This window comes from Strongylocentrotus purpuratus, unplaced genomic scaffold (assembly GCF_000002235.5).
Source record: "Strongylocentrotus purpuratus isolate Spur 01 unplaced genomic scaffold, Spur_5.0 spur5_scaffold_17, whole genome shotgun sequence".
Taxonomy (NCBI): domain Eukaryota; kingdom Metazoa; phylum Echinodermata; class Echinoidea; order Camarodonta; family Strongylocentrotidae; genus Strongylocentrotus; species Strongylocentrotus purpuratus.
In genome coordinates, this window is record NW_022145602.1 from 14861453 (window position 1) to 14884278 (window position 22826).

At 37.4% G+C, this 22826-nt stretch overlaps 1 protein-coding gene across 1 annotated transcript in view; it reads left to right on the top strand.

Moving 5' to 3' along the window:
- LOC583985 (protein O-mannosyl-transferase TMTC3-like) overlaps nucleotides 1-22495 on the top strand; it is a 35024-nt gene extending 12529 nt beyond the window's left edge. The window contains exons 6-17 of the mRNA XM_030988247.1: nucleotides 2436-2691; nucleotides 3845-4097; nucleotides 4921-5069; nucleotides 6243-6329; nucleotides 9414-9551; nucleotides 11234-11450; nucleotides 14835-14987; nucleotides 18182-18342; nucleotides 20112-20232; nucleotides 20725-20826; nucleotides 21368-21460; nucleotides 22107-22495. Of these exons, the coding sequence (XP_030844107.1) occupies nucleotides 2436-2691; nucleotides 3845-4097; nucleotides 4921-5069; nucleotides 6243-6329; nucleotides 9414-9551; nucleotides 11234-11450; nucleotides 14835-14987; nucleotides 18182-18342; nucleotides 20112-20232; nucleotides 20725-20826; nucleotides 21368-21460; nucleotides 22107-22346 (1970 nt within the window). The 3' untranslated portion in view covers nucleotides 22347-22495. The remainder of the gene's footprint in view (nucleotides 1-2435; nucleotides 2692-3844; nucleotides 4098-4920; nucleotides 5070-6242; nucleotides 6330-9413; nucleotides 9552-11233; nucleotides 11451-14834; nucleotides 14988-18181; nucleotides 18343-20111; nucleotides 20233-20724; nucleotides 20827-21367; nucleotides 21461-22106) is intronic.
- The last annotated feature ends 331 nt before the right edge of the window (nucleotides 22496-22826 follow it).

The following is a 22826-nucleotide window of genomic DNA, read 5'->3' on the forward strand; positions in this document are numbered from 1 at the left end:
CTTGATATATATAGGACAGATCTAAGACTGCGACAAAGTCTATATTGGAATCATTTTTATGCATCAGGGTAGAAGGAGAGTGTAGTGAATATATTAACATCAGACGGGGAGTCAGACAGGGTTGTGTTATGTCGCCGGACCTGTTCAAAATGTATAGTGTAATCATTCTAAGAAAATTGGAGGATGAAAATGGGATACAAGTGGGTGGCCATTCAATCACAAATATTAGATATGCTGATGACACTGTTTTATTTTCTAAATCAGAGAAAGATCTCCAGAGACTCCTGTATGTAGTTGTAAAAGAAAGTGAGAGAATGGGACTAGAGATCAACTATACCAAGACAAAGTGCCTGGTGGTATCCAAGAGAGCAGTCCAAAATGTAACTTGAAACTGAAAGAACAGATTATTAACTACCTCGGCAGCATGATCACCGAGGATGCCAGATGTGAGACAGAGATCAAGAGAAGGATAGCTCTCGCTAAATCTGCATTTTCAAAGTTAGGCAAACTTCTGACAAATCGAACAATGAGTATGAGGACCAGATAAAGAGTATTAAATTGTTACATCTACCCAGTACTTATGTATGGTAGTGAAACATGGACTTTAGCCTCTGATACTAAAAAGCGTTTGGAAAGTTGCGAAATGTGTTTTATAAGAAGAATGATGAAAATTCCCTGGACTGACAAGGTTAGTAATGAGGAAATTCTTACACGAGCTGGAGTGCAAAGGAAATTGATACGTGAGATGTTGATTAGGCAGTTGAAGTTCATGGGTCACATTACACGTAAAGAAGGCCTAGAGAATCTTGCTTTGACAGGGAAAATTGTGGGAAGAAGAAGTAGGGGAAGAAGGAGGATACTTTGGATGGACAGTCTGCAGAAATTGTTGGAAGAGAGAGGAGTGAAAGAATTAGGAGTGGTACTAATACAGAAGGCTAGGAGCCGAGGGTTGTGGAACAGCATGATGGCCAAAGTCAAACGATATGGCACTTAGAGAGAGAGAGAGACCTAATGGTCTGAGGACAGCAGTAGGCGCGGATCTGGGGTAGGGGGCAGGGGGCCTTGCCCCCCCCCCCCCCCTCCCTCGCCCATAAAGAGAGAGAGCAAACGAAAAGAAGGGAAAGGGAGAGAGGAGAGAAAGGGAAAGAAAGAAGTGGAAGCAGAGAAGAAAGGGGGAAAAAAGGAGATCGGGGGGAGGGTCGAAAGGGCCTTGCCTCCAAGGCTGCTAATTAATTGAATGGTTGATCAACAATAAACTAGTTTTTAATGTTGCTAAAACCCAATATATTGTATTCACTAAACGACGTATTGAAAATAATTTTGCAATCACTTTTTATGGTCATCAAATTAATCGTACTTCTTGTGTGAAATGTTTAGGTGTTCATATCGATGAATCTTTAACATGGCATGAACACGTTGGTGTCGTATGCAATCGTGTTGCCAAAGCTGTTGGTATTATTTACCGTTTGAGACATTTTCCAAGACATATTTTAGTTATGTTATATGATGCATTGATTTTCTCCCATGTCAGTTATTGTAATATTGCTTAGTCAAACAGTCATGATTACTTTATTACTAAACTATTTGTTTTGCAGAAAAAAGCTTAACGGATAATTTCTAATTCACCATATCATGCTCATACCTTGCCAATCTTTTCCCAGTTAAATCTCCTAAACGTTTATGACATTAATTGCAGTATTTATGTTTATGTGTTCTAGAGGTTTATTACCAGCTCCAATTACATCAAAATTTGTTTTAAATAGTAATATACATAATTATAATACACGTAATGCTGTAGAATACCATCTGCCAAAAGTTAGAACTAATATTTTAAAGAATACTTTTTTTTATAAAGGTCCTCATCTATGGAGCACGATTCCTAACCATCTAAATACTCAACCTTCCGTAAATAGTTTTAAACGTTCCTTTCGATTGTTTTTATTAAATTTGTATTCAACAACTTGAATATCATATTTGATTTATGACGTATATATTTGTATATATATTTTTTGTATTATGTATTCCTTTTCCCTTTTACTGTTTCCACCTGCTTTCTTTTTCTTCTTAATGTGATGTTAATTACGTACTTTCTGTAGGGGTCAACGTTCAACAAGGCTAAATGCTCTTTTATTTGGTTGTTGACCCCTCATTCGACATAAATTTGCTTTCTTAACTAATTTCCTTTTTAATGTTATTGTATTCATATCATCTATAATGTTACCCTTCTACATGCATTTATGTATTTCAAATTTCTTTTCTTTTTTAAATACTCTGTATATACTGTATATGTTTTTTATGAAGAATGAAATAAATACCATACCATACCATTCATCTTTCTATGGGTTTAGCAGTCACATTGGGTGCTTCGAAGTATGCGCGCATGCGCGAAGGGCGGGATCTCATGTAATCTCTTCCCTGACACTCTCATAATAAAGATCAAACTTCAAATGGTAAGTTCTCGCTTAATCTTTCTTTTATTCGTAACTTTTTATATTTGTATGTCCAGTTCTCACATAAGGCATTTATGCAGCATCCCACATCGAGAGGTTCAAAGACATCACGGAGCTCATCACCAAACTCTCAGGCTTTGTGGAGGGCTGCTCCTAGGTTGGGATTCCTGATAGCATCGTCGGGGCTGTTACTATGGGGACGGATGATCATCATGGGGGCAAAGTTGCCCTCCTTTGACAGGTAACAATGAAGTGACACAACATTTGCTTTGGCAATAATGTCCCTAGGCTTTAGCTTGTCAAAAATATAAAGTTATGGTTACAATTTGGGTAGTTGGTCACGGTTAGGGGTAGGTATAGTATGTCTTCTAGGGTTGAATTTAGGAATTCAGATAGTGTTGGAAATTACCTAGTTCTCCCATAAGTACTCTTGACAGGAGTAAATGCAGCTAGCATGAAGCTCTGGGGGTGTTTCACAAAGACTAAGATCGACTTTGAGTTGTACTTAACTATGGCAGGCTGTTCATGCCACTGGTTGCTCTCACCATTGGTCTCGATCTCAAGTATGATCTTTAGATACTATTTTTTCCTTCAATAATGAACTATCAACTTTATCAATATACATTCTGTAGATTTGTGACCACGATTTGTACGTCCCTCGAGTAACCAATGCCAGTAAATGGTGAGAGCAAACAGTGACATGAACAGCCTGCCATAGTTAAGTCCAACTTAAAGTCGATCTTAGTCTGTGTGAAACACTCCCCTTGGGGTCTCAAAGACTCTGACCTGTGTCCATGTGGTCAGATTCAGACTGTTGAGCATGTTCTGAATGAGTGTGCTGTAGCAGGACCCCCATGTTCCCTCACTTATACCGACAACCAACAAACGATATAGTATGGTTGATCTATGAAATAATACAGGAGTAAATGGAGATAAGTTTATAAATTTAAATACCATTTATGGGATGGCGTTCTTTATTCTTTTACACGGTTTAGACAATGTGTGTTGGCTCAGTCAGTAGAGCGTCCGCCTCACACCCGGGAGGCGTGGGTTCGAACCCCGGCCGCGTCATACCAAAAGACGTTAAAAGACGGGAGTTGCTGCTACCTTGTTTGGCGTTCAACAATAAGGGATAGAGCAACGTCGATCTGGCTGCCGGGCTCAAGATCAATAATATTGGGCAAACAGAATTTCCGTTTTCGGTTTAACTTAATAGAATTTGGAGTGGACTTTAAAAGATTATTATTATTATTATTAGACTGTTAAGGAAAAACATTGGATGGGACCATACTTTAACGTAATCTTAGCATTGACGCATTTGTCTGTAATTTTTGTTCCATCTTTCATGTCACACACCCTATCAAATTCCTGGTATTTTCAATTTCTATACCAAGATTTGATAACCCAGCTGCCCTGTCGCCCTTCCAAACTCGTCGCCTGACCCACTTATACCTTCTGCCAGTCAACGCTTGGCTCCTCCTCTGTCCCTCAACATTGCTCTGTGATTGGACGATGGGAACCATCCCACTGGTGACCTCTCTCAGTGACCCTCGTAACCTGGCAACCCTTTTACTGGTGACCTGCCTCTTTCTACTGGTGCTGTATGCAGTATTTGCAGAAGAGAAAATTTCATGCCAACTTATAATGGTAAATTCAATTTCTATATTTGATTTCTTCAATTTTTAATGTCTCCACTTAGAAGTGTGGAGATGCATTATAATCATTTGGAGGTTTTCCATCTTTTTGTGGTCGCCACTGTACTATAAAGTAACTTGGATGCATTGTTATGTCTGAAATTATTGGGTTACTCTAGTAACTTCATTGCAGAACAGTCTAAGGGATGTTATCCAAAATTTGGTTCAAATACGCCTAGGCTATGTAGAAGCGCATGAAAGGATAAAACTAGTAAGATATTGGTTTGAAGGTCAAAGGTCATATTCTGTATGCTGTAATGTTTGACTTTAGATTATTCAGATGTCATGGCAACCATCTTATAGTTGTTGGTCACAAAGCTAGCCAAAAAGGAACTACCTTTAATCCTCGTTTGCGCTTTTCCTTGTAAACCTCTGGTGTATATATGTATACATGAATAGGAGTTGGGATCAGGAAATAATCTTCTTGTAAAAAAGGTCCCTAAGCACAAGCACATGTGTGTCGATGAGATACAGAAATGTAATTTAGATGAAGACATACTAATAGTCTGCATGTTCATCATGTTATTCCTTTGCCTTTAGTACTTTACAGCACGGGTCCTATACAGTCTACCAGGACAGCGTCTCACAAAACCGTCATAAGTACAACTTCACCGACATCCCGTTGCAACGCGTATTAAACTTAATGCAAGCATTTCAATGGGATGTTGTTGAACTTGAAGACTCTATGTCTTGTGCCTTAAAGTATTTAAAATGCTTGGTTTTCATTGATACATGTATCTCTCCTATCTCTGTCTGCTTCAAACATTATTTTACAGGCTTTGTCGTTTCTTGTCCTGCCATTCTTGCCAGCTAGTAACTTGTTTTTCCCAGTTGGGTTCGTTGTAGCCGAGAGGGTGCTCTACACTCCTAGTATGGGATACTGTTTGCTTGTTGCCATAGCGATGGAGAGGTTACAAGCAAATAGGTAGGATACTGATTCAATCAATTTTCTTGCAAGTATTCCCTTCTGGTCACTGGAACCCTTTTCATGACTGGAACTTTTTGGTGTTTGTATAGAAAAAGTACTGATAAGTTTCCCCTATGCTATATTTTAATTTGTATGGCTCTGCTATAAATTGGGTCATGTATGTATCTTACAGAGCTAATGAACTGACAGCCTTTTCACACACAGCTAAATTCATCGTATCTAGAGATGATTAGTATAAACATGTTTAACTCAACAGTTTTAAACACCTTTAAAGAAAATTTTCCCTGTGTGAACATCGTTTATACGATGTTCGGAGAGATACGCCCCTCAAAGCAGGCTGCAGATACGAAGTTCGTATCTAGAAAGCTTGACATTTTGTGTGTGAACGGTTTAAACGTGTTTAAACTGGATGGAGCGTGTGCTTTGTTTGATATGACCTGACCTTCAATGCGCAATGGCACTACTGCGCATTTTAAGAGCAGTAGTTAATCACGAAACGATTAACGATCGCACCGAAATTTCTGTGTGTGAATGATGTCGTATGTACAGCTGATTAGTTTAAAGCCCTTTAAACTAATCATGTTTATAGAATTTTAGCTGTGTGTGAAAAGGCTGTGAGTAGAATTTGGGGGTCATGAGGTCAAAGGTCATTGGGCTCATTATGTATACAAAAATAGCTTGTGAACCCATTATCATTAGAACCGATGGATGGATTACTGTCAAACTCAGGACATGTATGTATCTGGCACAGCCAATGAATGAATTGATTAGATTTTAGGGTCATGAGGTCAAAGATCAAAGGGGTCATACGTGTACATGTATATGAAAAATAGCTTGTAATCACAATATTCTGAGAACCTGTTAATGGATTTCAATAGCTTGTAATCACTATATTCCGAGAACCTGTTAATTGATTACAATCAAACTTTGAAAAATTGCTTCTGTTGTGGTTTGTTAAATCGCTCTATTGCGGAAGATCCATCTAGTTTAATTAGTAATTAGTAATATTTTTGTGAAGCTGTTATAAGTTTTTCACAACTCTTCATCCTAATTTCCATTATCATTATTGCATATTTAGTTTGGTAAACTGTGACACATTTAATAATATAATGAGGAGTAAGTGCAATATATATTTTGTTGGTTAAAAACAAAAAAAAATTATCTCCATAGAAGGTCCATGAGGTATGTCGTTGGTGTCATCTTTGCCATCATCCTTCTCTTGCATGCTGGGAAAACTATCCAAAGGAATCCTGATTGGTACGTCCCAATTTTTTTTATTTTTTTTTTTTTTTGTCAGACTGGAGCTCACGTGCGTAAGATCTTTCTTGCCAAATAACGAGAATTTATAGAAAGTTTACAGTTCGGCCTTGTAATTAAATTAAATTTAAAAAAAAAACTTGGGCCCATACACTCAAGACCCCTAATTAGCTGCTTGTCAGCTAACTTTCAGTATGTATCAGTATTTTATTTAGGCCTTTCAGATATAACGAGGTAACTTTTTAATGCCTCCATCACCGAAGGCGGTGCCAGAGGGATTATGTTTTCGGTTGGTCCTCCGTCCGTCTTTTCGTTTGCGCGGTAAATAAAGAACCATTGAGCAGATTTTGACCAAACTTCAATCAAGTGGGTATGAGCATGCAAAGATGAACTGATTAGATTTTGGACAGAAAAGGTAAAAGGTCACAGGGTCATGAAAGTGTTGAAGCATGCCAGAAAATACTTTATTACCACAATTACTTGAAAAGTATTGAAGCAATTCAAACCAGACTTGGATGAAATATGAATGAACATGCAGGGATGAACTGATTAGATTTTGGGTGTAAGAGGTCAAAGATGAAAGATCATAGGGTCATAAAAATGTTGTGTTACTGTGATAACTTAAAGGGGGTGTAGCATGACGAGACTATGTGTCTTTCCTGTGGCGTGACTCGGGGCCAATTGGGTATAAAAACGATTCCGTCGACGCGACCACAGTATTCACGTGCATGCAACATACGCGAATCCGAAGCGTGACGAGAACTTTGTCTGTTTCGCGAACGCTAGCGCGCGCTGACCGTTATTCAAGTCCATTCGTTTATATGCATTTTTCCAAATAAAGTTATAGATGGTATTGAACTAATGTTGACTAGACTGGGCTCAAGTATGTACAAACAAGAACAGATTAAATAAGAACTTTGGGTTCGTGAGGTCAGATGTCACAGGATCACTCATCCATGAACATGCATACATACATGGGAAGTTGTATTCATCTTGTTTCTTATTGTGCCTTATTAATACTCTTCACATTTCTCTATCTGATTATAACACAGAGCTCAATGAATACCAATTGGGCCTTTGTTGTGTGCAGTTGCAATTCATTTACACATGGATTTATTTTTTGAATGCCTTATTCACCCATTAATTGGTTATACAGTGCGTCCCAGAAAAAAACGAAACCGAGAAGTATCGATGTTTTATCATAACTTAATCAAAACCATAATTAATGAATGATACATATTTGGAAAGCTTATAGTCTCCTCTTTCAGTTGATGCTACTCATGTGATGCATATTTCACGTGAAAAGCAATTTGAAGGAAGGAAACCAAAAAGTAATTTGGCGGGCGGTATCTGAATTTCAAAGAAAAATTCATATTTCTAGAAAGTTCATTTTCTGTTCTTTCATATGATACCTCAATCAAGAAAAATGAGCCAGGAATAACAAAGTTCTGTTTGTTTAAAGTAGCCCTTACATTTTCATAATTTTAACAAACGAATTCGTTTTCACTGGGTGCCTGCCGTAGCAAAAAGCAGATTTGACAAAAGACTTAAAGGTGAAATTCAAAGAAAATCACAAATATGTCAACTAAAGTATCACTAGAAACTGGTAAGCTAACAGATGGCCATCGTACACGTTATAGGTCAACAACATATCGGGTGATTTATAAAAATACAAATACAACCACCTCCATAGCAGCTGGGATATACGAGAGATTCGCCGGAAAAGTAACGATGTTTTAATGACGTCACTATATGGACCAACACTGTTCAAGCAGACGACATCCCATAGAGAATGAACATAATTGCAAAGCTATTATTTGTCAAATTATAATGAGTTTAGTGTATATAAATGTAATGGCATGTCAAACCATTCAAAAGGGGATTTGACTCGATTCTGATAACTAAAATCTTTTGCTTGTAAATACACAGGATAGGGGTTAATTTACAATCAAAGAAACCAGACTTTCAAATTGAAAAACCCCCGGAAAGATATTAAGAATGGCATTTGTTCCCTCTTGAAACGCCGAACATACCCCGGTGTGTGCAGCTGAATATACAATGGCGTCTTATTTTGTTTACAAGCGACAGATTCCTTTATTTTTGTATCGCTGCATTTGTCATCAAAATAAAACCATGCGCGGGGTTTAGAGTGAGGCAATAGATTATACATTTAGCCTGACGGTAGTGAAGTAAGAGAAAGAATTCAAGAAAAGATGAAAACACAGCCACTGAAAATGTGTGAGATGTCATGGGGCATCGTCTGCTTGTGCAAGTCATGTCCATACTGTGATCTCACACATCTCAGCAGCGTTCGGAGAGCTCTTCAGGTGCTATGCCGGGGCTGTATTTAAGCGTTTTGTAATTTATAATAATCATTACTTCAAATGTTCCCAAGCATTGAATTTTGATAACCTTATCGAATCAAAGTTTCAACTTTGCAATAATGAAAATAAAGTTAGTTTTTAAAATCAATGAATATCTACTTTAACTCCGTTTCGTTGACAACCAGCCATGCATGAAGACTCTCGTCTACGGCTGATTGTCAATGAAACGGAGTTAAGTCTTTTGTTAATTTCGTTTATTGATACGGCAGGCAGCCATTGAAAACGAATTCGTTTAATAAAATTATGGAAATGCAAGCACTACTTTAAACAAACAGAACTTTGTCATTCCTCGCTCATTTTTCCTGATTGAGTGTGTCATATAAAAGGGCAGAAACTCAACTTTCTAGAAATGTGAATTTTTCTTCGAAATTCAGATACCGCACGCCAAATGTCTTTTTGGTTTCCTTCCTTCAAATTGCTTTTAATCACTCATGCGTGAAATATGCATCACGTGAGTAGCATCACATGAACGAGGAGACTCTAAGCTTTCCAAATATGTATCATTCATTAATTATAGTTGTGATTAAGTTATGATAAAACATCGATACCTCTCGGTTTCGTTTTTTCTGGGACGCACTGTATAGGATACTGATGTGAATTTTTTTTTTCGCAACATTTATGAGCGAAGAATATAACCTTTAATTTTGTGAAAGAAATATATTGGCTTATCCACTAGTTCATTTGATGGAACCTTTTGCAGGGAGAGTGAATATTCTCTCTTCAGCTCGGCCCTGAAGGTTACCCAGAACAACGCTAAGCTGTGGAACAACGTAGGTCACGCTTTGGAAGCAGAAGACCGCTGGGAAGATGCCTTCATATATTACAATAATGCCGCAACGTAAGTGTGCCATGGAGTTAAAACCCTTTCCTATAAAGTTATTGTGACAGATCAAGGTCTGCGTTCAAAAGAAACATAATTTCTTAAAAGCAAGACTTCTCTAGCAGTGTCCTATAGGGCTCACATCATGGGGTATGCATTAAGCTGATAGCCCTTCCAGAGCTTGAATCAGACAAAACATCAAATGAAATGTATTTATGATAAGTCGTCTTCGAAAGGCATCCGTCCCAATTTGTGACCTAGTCAACATCTACTCATCCTACATACGTCCTCTTTTGGAGTATTCATCTCCCCTTTGGTCCCCAAGCATCACTGCAAATCAGTACAATGATATTGAGAAAATCCAGAAACGTGTCTGCCGCATCATTATGAAGGACCAGTATGTCTCCTACGACCATGCTCTAGAGCACCTCTCCATCTGTCGTATGTCGGAGCGTCATGAACAACTACTGGATTCCTTTGCCCGTAGTCTGTTGAAATCTCCCCGGCACCGTGATCTTCTCCCTCCCTTACGTAGTGATATGTCCTCTCGTCGCCTACGCTCTTCACATCTTCTCAACACCCCCCTCTGTCGGACTACCCGGTATTATTCCTCAACGATACCCACTATTGTTAGACTGCTTAATTCACCTTGAATCTTTGAACTAAAACTAACAAAGATCGAGTCATCAAAACAATGTATTTGATTATTTTCCCACATGCATTTTCATCTACTGATTGCTACTTTCGTATCTCTTCTTCTATGTGCAATATCAATTAATAACAGAACTTGAGAATTTTTCAATCAATGTGAAGTAGCCTATTTACTTGTTAATATTTATATTTGTCGATGTCAACATTTCATCTTTATCATTACTATATTTAATTCGTTCAAGGTTTCTTCACTTTATACTCTCTGATGTAATATCAATTTGCCAATTTCGCTGAATTCAGGACCATCAATTTGTTAATATTTATCTTTGTCGATGTCAACATTACATCTTTATAATCACTATATTTAATTCATTCAAGGTTTCTTCACTTTATACTCTCTGATGTAATATTAATTTGCCAATTTCGCTTAATTCAGGAACATCACCTTGCAACCAATATTGAAACTTAGCTTCAATATCTTATCTTTTATCGTATTTTATCTGTATGGACATCTAAATGTTATCCCACCTACGTATCACTGTTGCAATGAACCTGTAAATTGTTAATTATCAATTTTCTATCTCATGTAAAACGAATGACAATTTTATATCATCAATGAAACTGTAAATCGTATTTAAATATACACAATATTTGATAAGTGTTCTATATATTTCAATGTGTTATCAATGCAATGTTATACCATGTACTTTTTGCTCTGTAAATTGAACAATTTCAGCTTTTAGCTGCATGTCCAATGATTTTTATCTCAATAAACCAATACAATACAACAATACAATGTATGTTATCGTAAGATTTCGGTATTTAACCGTATCAAGCTGATAGCCCTACCAGAGCTTAAATCAGAAAAAAACTTCAGATAAAATAATATTTTATGTCAATTTAAAGTCACAATTCCATAATACAAACCAACAGTACTAATATATATACCTAGGATGTGTCATTTGATAATCTTCCAAAGTAACATAAAAACAATGCGAAAGCTCCATAAAGTAGTCGGCTTTACCAGAATTCATTTTGTGTTAATACAGGGTCCAACCAGATGACATAGGGTCATGGATCAACATCGGGAGAGTGAACCGTCTACTCGGTAAGCCGGACGAGGCAGAGGCAGGGTACAGGAGGGCAGTTAAATTGATGCCACAGCCCAGGACAGGAAAGAAGATTACTCCAAAATATCTCAGTGTGTACCTCAATCTGGCGGCCATTATACAGCAGAATAAGAGCAGGTTCATTGATGCAGAAGAGGTACTCTTTTTCGTGTTTTTTTCTTCTTCAGTTCAATTCGTTTAATTCAATGCCAGCAAATACATTAAAAATACAAATGTAAATACATGTAAATACATTAATAGACGAGTACAAAACGGTATAATGGGAATTAGGAAGGACATTACAAAAAATAGTTGGGGGTTTTGTTGAGAGGCTAACCAAACAAAGCATAAATGAAGTGTATTTCACTTTCATTCTTCAAAGGCAAATTCAACCTTGAAAGCAAAGTTCTCTTAGAATTAAAGGTAATACAAAGTTTTGGGAAATTTTGAAAATTGGGTGGATAGTGATTCTTTACAATTTTGATATATTTGGATGCCCCTGTGGATGTATTATAAGCACTAGAAAATTTCACTAGACTTCATGGACGGGCTGGGACTGGACTAATGTCTCTAATACGATCCTAGTTCGTTCATTAACAGTCCACAGTACGTCCAACTCGTCTGTACCCGTCCACAGCCAGATCATTTCAAGTTCAGATCGGGTAAATTTGACATCAATTTCCAAGCATTCCAAACCATTTTTATAACCCAACAACCCCGTTCAGAGAAGTTCAACTCGTCCTCATCTCGTTCTAAGTGCGTTCGAACGCGCTCCTACCATGCTGTGCTATCCCGTCCTGGTTCGAGTGCTATAAAAACCCAACGCGTTCTTCCTAATTGTTGCTCAACCACATCGCGTTGAAACACGTTCCTAGTAGGATCGAAGTCCGTCAATTCCGTTCATACTACGGTAATTCCGTTCGTAGTACGTCCATCTCGTTTTAAGTACGTTGTCACTCCGTCTAATTGCAGGACGGAGAAATTTTGAACAGGCTCAGAGTTCTAGAGCACCCTTCCCGTCCAAGCCAGTCCAAACCCGTCCATGAAGTTCTTTAAAAGATCGTAAATAGTTGCTAATACGTTCACTCCGTTCGCACAAAGTTTGAGCCCGTTTGGCAACATTTTCTAGAACGTAGTGAGAACTGGTTAGGTGTGATGGGGGTTTAGTTGAATGTCTTGATCTGCAAAGCTTGAAGCGTTGAAGTTTAACGGGAAAGAGGAGAAGCGATAACGCGCTGGGTTTTTATAGCTCCCGAGCCAGGACGGTATTGCGCACGCTCTAGGAGCGCGTTCGAATGCACTAAGAACGAGATGAGGACGACTTGAACTGTCTCTGAACGGGGTGGACGGATTAAAAACTAGTTAGAACAAGTGGCGAACTAGTTCAAATGGGTTTGGACGTATTTTACGAGGTAGAACTAGTTAATAATGGGTTTAAACTGATTACGGACTGTCTTGGACTGCCTGAAAATGGCACATTTACCTGATCTGAACTTGATATGAACCAACTGTGGACGGGGTACAGACGAGATGGACGTATTGAGGACTGTTTATGAACGAACTAGGATCGTATTATAGACATATTTGTACACATTCTGCCCCGACCATGACCCGTGTTATGATTTTTTAGGACGTTTCCAGAACGTAGTGAGAACTAGTTTGGTGTGATGGGGGCTTTATAGTGATCTCATATATTTCAAACATTCATAAATCTCATATTATTGGTTCGATTAATTTAAGTGTCACCATTCTGTTTATCTTATTTTTCTGCAATCATATTCAAATGAACTGATAACATGGATTGGATTAACTCTTTAATTTTCAAGGATGGTCTCCACCCAGTGATATTACTTTGGTGTAGATGCATTATAGAAAGAAAATTCACAAACAGGGGTGATTTTGGAGGAAGTTTGCGAACGTTTCAACGTTATTGTGTCTTTTTGCACGCAGTCACTTAAATTCCCATCTTGCCGATGCACCTTGAGTCTGATATGACAATGATTAGTTTTATACATTTATGTATTTCATCTTAATTTTAGTCATAGTTATGTTATTAATTCCAGTTAATCGTATTTATTTATATATACATTTATATTTCTTTGCGGAAATTAGGGGTAAAGTAAAATGCTTTATATAGGCCTTATCATATTTGAATGTTCCCTCTCAGTTGAGTCATTAATTTAAACTTTCAATACTATTATGCAATCTCAAATATTTATCTTAGCAGTGCAATATAATTATTAGAAGAATGTTTTGTAGTTATATAATTTGCTGGCGTGCCAAACATGCCACAGCAATTTCGACTTATAAATTGTTGATACATAATTTCCATAGATTTTACCTGAACCATGGACTTACTATTCACTTGGTCAATATATTATCTTGAATGACCTTTCTCGCCTCATGATTCCACATGAATGTATTCACTATTCAGTGATTTTAACCTTTTTCGAGTCGATTCTTTAAATGTTCATGCAATTTTCTTTCAATTGCATGTATATATATATATGCATTTACTTCATCTGTGCAATATTATCACTGTTGTAATGTCACATTTTGCATGTTTTTTATAAATGTTTTATGTTTAAAGGGCCACTCTATCCCAACTAACATAGCCTTTCAAAACATTAATACACCTCTAGGCCTACTTATTAATATTCCAGCCTCTGATGTTTTAGAAAATCTCTAAATTGACCCCAAAATGATAATAACCATCCATTTTTCACAGTTCTCACGCTTGCTGGGCTACGCTACTCGAAAAGAGTTAATACGGTCACGTGGCTTGATGACGCTTTTGACGTCATATTGCGGGCATGTCCGATTTGATAATTTCATAATTTCATAATTAGGAATGACGAAATTGCCAGAAACGTACTGGTATTATCAAATGCATATTATTTTTCGTATAAATGTTGCTTTTTTCTTCAATTTATATCATAGTTTGCCTTTTTAAAGACATTTGTATGCCTTAATCACCCTCCTTTTCACCGGAGAGGCGCCTGCAGTGATGTCAAATGCGTCATCACCGAAACTGGGCTTTTTTTTCTAAGCGTTCTGAGTCGTCATTTTTGAAGCTATAGATTCCAGTATTATTGATGATTTCTAAGAAAAATAATTGTCATGTTCGGAATTTCCGTCAGAAATGATTCTACATTTCTTTTTTTCATTTTTTAGCCCGTTTTGGTTAGAGTGGCCCTTTAATAGATTGCACCCATTGTTCATGTATTTTTGTGTGATTTGCATTTTCATTTCTGTATTTTTGTATCATGTTTTTTCTGCCAAATAAAGTAATAATAATAATAACGTTTATGGATATGTAAAATGGGGTATGATATTTTTAAAAGAGCAGGAAATTTCATGACAAAGGGTCATATTATTTTTCGCCACAGATAGGGCTATATTTTTGACCCCATTTTGTACTTGTTTTTAGGCTAAAAGGGTCATATTTTGTGGAAAATGCTCTTGGGTTCATGTTTTACTCTGCTATCAACCACACATGATTTTACTCCTTTGAATATGATGTGGCACCTCTATACTTCAGCTTTACCGGATGGTCATCCGGTCGCAGCCAAATTTCGCAGCTTACGTCCATCTGGCACAGATCATGGTGAAAAAAGACCAGTTCGACGAGGCGGAATCTCTCTATCAAAAAGCAACCCAACTAGAACCGCCCACTCCAGATTTGCTCTACAATGTAAGTTGGTTGCATGTAGTGGGCTAACCTCGAATCATCGGTCATCGCGTCCGGTCGAGTGGTCGCGTTACATGACCTTTCAGGAAACAAAAGCAGAAGATGACGCGACCTTTCGTAGATTTGCCGTAGGGTTTTCACAAAGTGTCGGGGAAATTAGACCAGACTATTTGTAGATGAGAGCGGTTTATTTCAAAAACATTACCCGACATTTCGTGAATAAAAGGGCATGTTTTCACCAAAGGTCAGGTAACGCGACCCGACGCGATGACCCGATGATTCGAAGTAAGCCGTTGTAGTGTGCAAGTCCACGCTGTATTCTAACATGCTACCCGTCACATTTAGTATATGCTATCAAAGGTGGTATTCTGAAAAGGATGTTATCTGTTATGGTTGTAAAATAATTTCAATTGTCATAGCAAAGCTTGTCGGTGGGGGCGCTGTTAATTATGAATCCGCCCTATCGTGACATAATATGTTGGCTGTGTAGCTTACTGTATCATATGCAGTTAACAACTACATTATTCATATTCCTTGTCAGTTTAATGGGAGTTCTTTTGGGGGGTTAGTCAATAAATTAAGGTGCACCGATTAAGATAGAGCCTTTGTTGAATTCTTATAGATATAAGCTTTAATATGTCACATTCTCAAGAAACACCAATCTGGACATCAATTTTCACATATTTAAACAATTACAAAACTTGGTAAGGGTAGGAATAATTTAGTTGTTACACGTATGTCAATTTGTAATTATATACATTCCAGTTACACCGCAATTCTGAAATAACATACATGGGATGTTTGTTTCGTGACGCAGGACATAAATTATGATTGAAATAGGGTACGATCCCGTAAAATAAGGGACGTCTGGTCACGCTGCTTACGTTCCAGCACCTTTTCTGGGAAAATTCTCTTCGTTGGTTACCAGCTAAACTTTAAAGTTCAGGAAATTCAGCATTTAAAATATTAATTGTGATTCTTTTCTTTTAATATATAAGCACTCACGTCTGTCAAACTTGACACTCCTGGCGCGCCACAGTTATTACCCAAGGCTGCCATGATCTCTAGCATTTTCGAGGATCTTATGTTTGCCACGTATATGTACCTCCCTTGTGTCAAGTGTGGCAAAGAGATATCTCTTTGGTCAAACATAGATTAATTAATCTTGCCATAAGACGTTCAGTGCTGTGACGGGGATTCGAATCATGTACCCTGTGGTTCACAGTCCGGTGACTTATCCACTATACTACAACACTTCTAAGGGTACGTTTATGCTCAGTTTTGAAGGCAGAATGAGCGATTTGAAACGCTTATCCTAAACGCTCATCGTAATCGCAGTTCCACGGTGTACTGTTTATGCTCACTTCTCTGGCTCCTCCAGGCATGATTCTGGCTCAGCCAGAATCATGCCTGGAGGAACCAGAGAAGTGCAGTGCAGAGTCTGCAGCTTGATTCGCACACCTGCACTGCGCATGCTACGTTGACCCCATTTAAACGCGTTTACAAAATGATTGTGCGTTTATGCTTCCCCAGAATCGCCGGTCGTAAACGTACCTTTTTGTGAGTATACGATCGGCGATTACGATCGCCGTTTTTCGGTGATTCTACACAAATGAGAAAGGACGCAACCGTGTTTTGAACTATAACGCGTAACAGATGCCTCATTCTGGCCAGAAAAAGTTGGGCATAAACGTACCCTTAATTCTAAGTACATAATTGCCTTCTCCAATTGCTTCCAAACAGCTTCTGACATCACATAATGTGATCACATGACCAGATATCAACTTTTATCTACATTCTGGAGAGCGGTGATCGCCCACCCTACTACATTCTAGGACACCTACCCCCTGGCCATCCACCCCCCCCCCCCCCGATAAACCAACCCAAGTCAACTACCCCCTAGGGCAACCTCCCTCTAGGACGACTACTCCCAGGACAATTCACCCGGAAAATCACCCCCGGACAACTTTACTAGGGGGTAGTTGTCTGGGGGTAGTTGTCCGGGGAAGTTGTCCGGGGGTAGTTTTCCGGGGGAAGATGTCCTGGAGGGGAATTGTCCTATGGGGTAATTGTCTGGGTGTAGTTGTCCGGGGTAGATGTCTGGGGGTATTCGTTCTTGAGGGTGGTTCCCCTAGGGGGGAGTTGTCCTAGGTGGTAGTTGTCCTAGAGGGTAGTTTACTGGGGGTTGGTTATCCGGGGGTGGATGTCCAGGGACTAGGTGTCCGGATACGGTTTACAATAAACATTGGCCCTGAAAGTGAGAGGCCCTGGAAGTAGACGCAAGATAGCAAAAGTCTGAGTCAGCTGCAAGAGAGTTTTCCCCGGGGTTTTCCTAATAATAATATAGAGATATCGACTGCTTTTACAGGCCTGGCTGTTTTATATGCTCAAGGGAACTAGTACAAATCCTGCCATTACCCTGAGGCGCGCCTGGGTTTGGCGGAGCGCCGAGGGGTCATTAACCAACACTCTCTGTTAATCTTAACTTGAAAAATGACTGAAAGTTTCGATCATTTGGGAATCGTTGACAAAAAGCACTGTATGGTATCCACGCTCGCACAAAGACAATTTTTACACCTAAACCAATGGGTATCGCAGCAAATGTTAACTATTTGCATGGTAACCGGAATTTAGAGGGATCTCACTCTTGGACTATTAACCGGTTTGAGCATGTTTCGCTTCTTTACGGGAATGGCTAAAATCACGACTCCAATTTCGACCAATCAGATGGCTACAACAACAATAACAATAATAATTTTAAAGATATAATAATAATAATAATGGAAATGATAATTTGTATACTAACACTAATAATAATAAGGATGATGATGATCATATGTTGATGATGATATTAATAATTTAATGTAGATGATAATATCAATACAGTGTACTTACACTATAATAATATTGTCTATGATGATGATGTTATTCCTAAACTTCAAGTCACTACAATGGTAATTATGACAATAATAGTGATAATAGTAATTTTAGCAGGATAATTGTGTCCAGTATCAACTACACCTTAGATTGTCAAGATGATCGTTCGAGATTTTGCCTTTCAGAAGCTTTGCTGATTAAATATCTGAAAGTACATGTCCCATTTTGATATAACAGTTATTAATTATTTTTTCTATTAATTTTTTTAAAAATAAATCATAAACTTTGAATTGGTAAAATTCGTTTTCATCTCCTTTCAGCTAGCTATAATAGCCATTCAAAAGGAGCAAGAAACCAAAGCGCACAGACATTTTGATGAAGCCTTGGAGATAGATCCCCAGCACAGAATTTCGCTGTTCAGATCGGCTCTTTACATCCATGAGTCTGGCAATGCTGCTAGAAGGACTATTGCTATCAAGAGGTATGAGGCACATTGAAAAATTTGTTTTATCTGGATGAGCAATAACTATGGCACACTGGTAAAACTTTGCCAATTCGTAGGGGCTGTTGGGAAACAGTGATTCTGAATTTCTCATTATAATGTTACCAAGTTGGGGATTTTAATACTTATTTTTCTTTTTAATCTTCCTGGTGTAAAGCTTTAAATGTTCGGTTACTTTGGGTTTTTGAATAGATTGGTAATGCATAACATTATCTACGCAGAAGCGAGTCTAGAGGCCACATTCGTAATGTAACCAAATTTAATGCATACGTCTTTGTGAATTGCCTGGATATCAATGATTCCATTCACCTATTACGGATAATAGTATTTCAAGAATGCGAATAGCATTACATGTTGCTAGGTAGGGCAAGTCATAATGGTATATCCTACCTAGCAACAAAATAATGTGTGCAATTGGCATTCTTATTATTGAGATACAATTGTTTGTAACAGGTGAATGAAATAATTTGTAAAATGAAAATGGCTCATTGCAGCAAAATTTAAAAAAGGGGGGAGGATGATGGGATCGACATGTGCGTGGCACCCCTTTCTTTTTCCATTTTCTGAAAATGTAGGGGAAATTGTAACTTAATTTCCTTTTTGAAGGTATGCCAAATTTCCCTACACTTGAGCAATAGTGACTACTGCTAGGGCATACCAAAGAGGTCAAAGGTCAATTGAAATCAATTTTGCTGCAAAATCCTCACTCTGGGCTAAGTATTTGACTAAAGTTTCACTCTTAGAATACATAATATATTACTCCACAGGGGGCGGAGCACGTGCATTGTCATGTGCGGACGGATTAGCAATAATTAGCATGGTAACAATAATTAAAATGAACTGAAAGCGCTTAGAAAGAGAGTATTGAATTAAAGCGCTATACAAATGGGACTACTCTTAAAGATGAAGTTGAGTTCTGGTCATGCGATTGCATTGTGAAAGAAACGGTGTGGAATCGACCAGAAAAGGTTGTTCATCCATTGCAAGGTATTGCAAGGTTCTGGAATCATCAAAATGATAAGAAATTTGGCCAAGTCTTGGTAAAGTTACAAACACTGAACACATAAAGATGTATATGGGACTACACGAACACGTGGCGTAAAAATCCTACCCCTCGAGTTTTACGATGTTACATGACATATTTAGAATATGAAGGCATTTGAAGAGCCATGCTTTTAAGGGAACATGTCTTATCTAATGTTCTTCCACACTTGCATAATAAGAATGATAACGCTCACAAATTATTTTTCACCGCTTCCCAGAACTCAACCTTCTCTTTAAAGTACCCTGGAGTCCAATAAACTTATGGACACAATTTTCGTTGTCCCTATTTTGAGACTATTGTCCACATCTGCTCTATAACATTTGATTCAGTGCCATAAAAGATATACACGATCTATTTGTTAAAGAGAAAAATTAACATGCTGTTCATTTTCATGTTATGATACCATGTAAAGCTTTACAGCAGGAAGTTTAAAAAGAAAAATAAGTATTAAAATCCTCGACTTGGTAACATTATAATCAGAAATTCAAAATCACTGTTTCCTAACTGCCCCTACGAATTGGCAATGTTTTAACTGTCTGCCATAGTTATTGCTCATCCCTATTGCTCTCAGATAAAACAAATTTTCATAAAAACAATATAGCATTTACAGCGAAATATCATTGTTGCCAATTTAAAAGAGAAAACAAACTTAGCCCTTAACTCATTCCTGTTCTACTAAATGTGTCGCCTTATTCCTATTCAGATTAAAGAAGTTGCTGGAGATAGATCCTCCAAGTGTCCAACTCTATTCTACTCTAGCCTTGACTTTTATGGATGACGAGGACACGTCAGCAGCTCTTCACTATTATCAGAAAGCGCTTGAGGTAAGACTAATTTCTTCACACCTTGTTTCAATATTAGCCCATAGTAGTCGAGTGTCACTTTTTTTAATAATGAACAAGTCGGAATGCTCTGAATAACAAATTATACATGAGTGGAATGTCTGAAAATTGGAAATTTCATAACTTTCTCATTTTTTGTCTGATTTCATTCAAACTTTTTCCAGTCTTCTTTTCTGATTTTCTGCTTTCCTCTAGAGTAGTTTGCTATAAAGGTTAGATTTCCCTTTAATTCTCTAAAAGTATGCTTTATTACTGTTAGGAACCCCAGTCAGGATGATGTTCCAATTAAAATACATTTATTTATCTTAGAATTTAGAATCTCTTCTGTATTCAGATGGCAGTCGAACATTACATTGTGTGGTGGGCCTCCGTATTAAAAAGACTTTATAGTTACGGCATATTATAATCACTGCCATTTGAGAATTATTTTGGATTGACAGGCCTAGAGTCTCCTTTTTCTTTTCACATTCCTAGATCCGACCCTCTGATTATCAAGCCCTTTTCAACACCGCTAAGATTCATTTTGAAGAAGAGCGCCCTCTCCAAGCCAAACCGTATCTAGAAACTCTCCTCAAGGTAAGGAATTTACATCATCATCCAACGATTGCAACGACTTTTGAAAGACAACTCGGGACAATTTCAATACCCTTGTGTATGTGTCGTGCCTTTAATCATGTTCCAATTACATTTCGGTATTACGTGTCATATACATGTATATATTATGTTCGCACGTTTCAAAAGGTGTTGCACAAACAGCACCATCAGGCGGTTGAAATTGGCCGAAGTTGAATAATAATTGAAGGTCTTTACATTCGTGTCATCCAAATATGTTTTAGGTGTATTGATTACTCTCATTGTCATAATTCTGTTCTCAGTAAGGCCTCCTCCACACTATTCATTCGTAAGAATATTTAATTGGGAAATCCACCTTTTTAAGTTGGTTTCAAAACTTTCAATAGAAGCACAAAAATGAGAGAACCTTAGCTCAATTCATACAATGACTTTTTTATGGATCGTGAAGTTAATACAAAATGAATTGAAATTAATTAAATTCTTTGATGAAAACAAAAGACAAGAAATTTTAGTGATGTTGATTTTTTTTTTTTTTTTTTGGCAGCATCACCCTAACCACACAGAAATTGTAAGAAGCATGCTCCTACTAGGAGAAATCCTGCTAAATTCACTTCAAGATGAAGTCCAATCTCAGCAAGTAAGTATTAGATTTGTTTGACAATTACAGGATTTATTTTTAGGGCTAAATTGATCACATATTCTTTTTTTCTTTCAGATTGGCAAGAATATGTTACTTTTACCGCTACATTGCTTAAATAAAATGTAATTTAGTTGATTTCATACTTCAAATATTCATAGTTTCTTATTATTGGTCTGATTTATAAGAACTCTCACCATTCCATTTCTCTCAATTTTCCGCTTCCATGCAAGTAAATTATGATATGGATTGAATTGCCCTTTAAGATTCGCATAGAAGTAGGTGATTTCGTACTTCAAACATTCATCATTGTCTTATTAATTGTCAATTTATCAAAAACTTTTGCCATTCTTTTTCTCATATATTTTGGCTACCACAAACGTAAGCTGGTTGCAATGGTTGGATTGCCCTTTACTAACAATTTATTACAATAATATGTCCAGGGACTACTCCTGAGGCATCTAATACCCTTATCCCACTCAAAAATCATTTATCTTCCTCACACCACTTGTAATCTTTAATTCATCTTCGTGATAGGCTACATAATATAGCCTTTTTACGATTACCAGAAGAAGAAGTAGAAGGAGAAGAATAAAAAAAAAGAACATAATTGTTTTCATGATATCATATACCTCTTTTTCATCAGCTTTTTCAGCGGATAGTGGACCTGGACTCGTCAAACGTGCAGGCCCAGCACAACCTCTGTGTTATACAGGTCAGGAGAGATCTTCTTGAAGAGGCCGAGCAATGTCTTTTAGACATCCTAGAGAGGGCGCCTCATGCAGAAGATACCCAAGCCACCCTGAACAGCGTAAGACAGAAGATGAAAGAAAGGTCGTCTGTGCAACAGGTGATGGAATCGGACAAGGATTCTGATGTGAACTAACAAAATAATGAAGTAGAAAATGTACATGTACTGTGCTTCAGTTATGTTACTGAAATATATTGATTTATTCAGAACTTGCCAAACAAGTAGTGCATTAATAGTGCTTATACACTGTAAAAAAGAATTTGTTCATTGGTAATTTTTACGTATTTTTTTCATGTAGAATGTACTTGAAAACATTAGTTTTGCCACTTACGCACTAAATTTAAGTCTTGCTAACTCAAACTTTCAATTTAGTAGAACATACGTGGAATATTTAAGTAAAATCAAATACATAAGAACTTTAAGTAATTTCAGCTTGTATTAATTTAGTAATTTTAACTCAAAATCAGAAATTATACGTATCACTCAAACAATTTATGTTGATTATTCTTATCTTTTTAAAGTAAGGACCGATGCAGTGCGTAATAAAAATATTTACATAATTTATGAATATTCATTAAGACCAAATTAAACTCTTTGTTAAATAAAACAATTCTT